Source organism: Ylistrum balloti, unplaced genomic scaffold, assembly GCF_031769215.1.
Source record: "Ylistrum balloti isolate Yb309-2 unplaced genomic scaffold, AGI_CSIRO_Ybal_v1 Utg370042, whole genome shotgun sequence".
NCBI classification, from domain to species: domain Eukaryota; kingdom Metazoa; phylum Mollusca; class Bivalvia; order Pectinida; family Pectinidae; genus Ylistrum; species Ylistrum balloti.
This window is the reverse complement of record NW_026782099.1, coordinates 2,247,115-2,250,563: the sequence shown is the minus strand read 5'-3', so window position 1 is coordinate 2,250,563 and position 3,449 is coordinate 2,247,115. Positions and strand designations below refer to the sequence as shown.

General features: G+C 35.2%; 1 protein-coding gene across 1 annotated transcript; it reads left to right on the top strand.

Moving 5' to 3' along the window:
* Nucleotides 1–3,235, top strand: LOC132549159 (zinc finger protein Gfi-1b-like). Its single transcript, XM_060213079.1, has 3 exons — nt 1–89; nt 1,139–1,406; nt 1,678–3,235. The coding sequence occupies exons 2-3, from the start codon at nt 1,229–1,231 to the stop codon at nt 2,673–2,675; spliced, it is 1,176 nt and encodes a 391-aa protein (XP_060069062.1). The 5' UTR covers nt 1–89; nt 1,139–1,228; the 3' UTR covers nt 2,676–3,235.
* Nucleotides 3,236–3,449: the final 214 nt, after the last annotated feature.

Sequence of the window (3,449 nt, the reverse complement as noted above, 5' to 3'; positions counted from 1 at the left end):
GGGTGGAAACTTATTGTAAACAGTTCAAAAAGTTTCCAAAAGTTACTTGGAGTAATTTATGACATCAAAATGTAGAACCAGTCATTAAGGTAAGTGTTTAGGGTGTACACTTAACTGTTACAAGGTGTTGGAAAGTTGTTTTACTTGTCGAAGACACTTACGGAATATTGGGGTCACGCGAGGAACGAGTTAGATTTCTAGGACATGCATCAACAAGGCCTCCGGTGTATTTTATTGCCCCGTCTAGTTTTTAAGAGACGGTTCTGTAATTGATGTATTGTTAGATATTAACCTTTGTTCGTTTTATGTGTAATGATTAGTTATTATTTTATCAAATTGACGAAGACGAGTAGGTAAACAAAGTTTTATTTTCTAAGATTTTTGCATAAATTATGGAGTAAACTTCACGGCTGATTGAACACGGTGCAGTACTTGAATTGGTAAGGCTAAAAAATATAGTCGGAATAAAGATATAACGTTTTTTATGTGTGTGTTATTGTCCTTGATAACGAAAACAATTTTTTGCATAGTTTTTTTTAACTTTACATAGTTTATTTTTTTAAGATATTATTGTATGTTGTAGTTTCTGGGTCAATGAAATATAGTTGACTGAAAAAAATACGCGCGGAAGATGTGCATTTTGTATATTATCATATTTCCTGTACTTAGATTTCCCCCGCTTCTTCTTCTTTTTTAAAAGAACATTTGAAAAGAATACTCCTGATGTCTGTAGTAGACGGTGTATAAATTAAATGTGAACTAATAATACTTTCTTTCATATGACACAAAGCTTTTGTGAAAATTGTTCAAATGTTATGATATTCATAATATAACAGACAGTGAGTATATTAACTTGGAACCAGTCATTCTTTGTGTCCTGTGATCATGCCAGTTGTCTCATTTTCAATTATCTCTCAAACTATTCTTTGCGAACATCAGTATAATATCAATACAAAAATGTTAGAATAGATTGTGGCATGGTTTGCGAAGAAATTATAAGCAATTGAGTTAGAATTTGTACATGTACAGTAATTTTGCAAATTTCTGCCATGAGATAATTAAGTAACATTTAACATAATCATTTTTATGCATTTAGCAGAATATCTAAAATAAAACTTTGCATCATATATATTTTCAGCAAATCACTCAACAATGTACTTTCGTGAAAATGGCTATCCAATTGCAAGGACTGGTTGCTTTTAAATGTTCTCAGACATGAGTTTTCAAGATGGCAGAGTGTGAGGCAGTGTCAGATAGAGAGGTTCTCCTTAACTACTATAATGAACTCCTCTCTCAGAACAAGATCAATGCCTGTAAACGTCGCAAGGTATCCACAGAGGAGGCAGAGTCATCTACCCTTGCCAACAACAGTCTCCTCTCTGCAGAGATTAGAAATACAGAATCATGTGAGTGGTTATGAGGACAAAGCACAAGTTTTCCATACATATGATGTAGTCTTAAATGTGTTCAAATAACTCGTCTAGGAAGATATTTTTTATCTGATATTTATTTGTGATAAGATGTTAATGTCCTTATCAAAGTTAATTCCTGCAGAAAGTGCAATTCAAGTTTGCTATTTTTAAGTAGGCATTATTGAAAAGGTATTCTTGAATAGCCTTTGATAATTCTGCCAAAATTCTGGTTTTAATTATTTTTTGTTTTCATTGGTTATTTCAGCATTAGATTCGCCAAGTTCTAGTCCTTCTACTGGGGAGCAAAGTGATGCAGAACAGTCGCCCTCAAAGGTTGTCTCACCCAATGATTCTGCCACCACAAATGAGGCCATCCCTACAACCAACGTCATCCCTCCCACTGAGGTTATCAGCCCTACCAAAGTAAAGGTCACCCCTCCTTCTGAAGTCATCATTCCCACCGAAGTCATTAGCTCAACTGAGGTTGTCAATCCTGAAGAAGTCATTGATCTTTCTCCTAAATCTGTGAACAGTCCCACATCCCCAGCAACCTCCATCTTACCCCCAACACCCACTACTCCAATCTTACCGCCTACCCCTACAAGCCCACTGACTCCTAATCCTCCTGCCACACCCTCTAGTGGCACAGAAAACACACTAGAAGATCTCAGTGAAGCCCTCAAGGATGCAACTCAGACTCCCACAAATGAACAGGGTTCCTACCCCTGTCCTAAATGTGACAAACAGTTTGCCTATGTAGGGAATCTAAAACGACATATTAAGATGCACCATGGAGAATTTCGACCATACAAATGCTCATTGTGTGTCAAAAGGTTCTGGGGAAATGACAGTCTAGAGCAACATTGTAAGCGAGTTCATTCCAAAGATAAGCCATATGCTTGTGCCCACTGTGAAAAGAAGTACTCTGTGTGTTATGACCTTCAGAAACATGTACGTAGTGTCCATGGAAAGGACATAGATTGGGAGGTGACTGTGCCTAGTAAATCCCCTGGGCCTGAAGATACTGGATCAGACAGGCGTAAAGTTACTGGAATAACCACTGTACACCTCGGTCAGTTAAACCACAAGTGTAAATTCTGCAACAGGGGTTTTGCCACATTTAATGGACTTGGTGTGCATCTAAAAATGCATTTCCGTTGTAAAGTATGTCAGAAAGGCTTTAACACAGAGGAATCATTGAGGACCCATGTGGAGAAAGCACAACATCAGGCAGGGGGTCTAGACCAGGAATATGTTTTATAATTCTATATTGGGTCTTTAAAACATCAGTATTAGATAATCATGCTCACCCCAAACATTCCAACATATATTCATCCAATTTTTGTATTGGATCATTTTCTATGAATTCACTGGAAGAAGGGTTTGGGTGTGTATATTAAGGTTGAGCTATCCAGTAGAAATCCTTTTTTTTTATATTTTATCCATGATTACATGTTTTAACATGAAGGTTTTTTATGTTTTGATTTTTTTCTTTAATTCTAGTGTTAACCATATACATGGCTTTAATTTTAAATGTAGCTTTAACAAATGCCTACGTTGTGTATTAACAAGGGTATGATATGTTGTATACATTGAAATGTACTAGGATATTCTCGATAGCATTGAACACAGGACTTTTTACAAGCATTGGTAGTATAATTTATTAAGTCACGGAAGAAAATATTTTATCTTTATTTATATATACCAGTATAGTGCTTCATTGTATTTTTTACTTCATTTTGATATTCAGATCTTTTGTTTTAAGAGTTTATAAATTTTTGAGGTTTTGAAAAACAAATCTTCTGGTTGGTATAACATATATATGCAGACTAGATATAGAATTGACCAAGGTTTAAACAGAAAAAAACAACTGGTTGGTTATGATATTCAGTTAAAACTATAGTTATCATTACAATTCATATATCTTAAGTTTTCTGTGGTGATAACATGGAGCTTCTGCTGGAAACTGAGAACCTTTTTTGAAATGATTTCCTCTAATAGTGTTAAGTTACATAACTGCAAGCTTTTAACTGATAA

Excerpts from the sequence above, each read along its gene's own strand:
- LOC132549159 (XM_060213079.1), top strand. The coding sequence starts at position 1,229 with ATGGCAGAGTGTGAGGCAGTGTCAGATAGAGAGGTTCTCCTTAACTAC. Across the intron at positions 1,407-1,677 it reads GATTAGAAATACAGAATCAT|CATTAGATTCGCCAAGTTCT; the intron begins GTGAGTGGTTAT and ends TGGTTATTTCAG.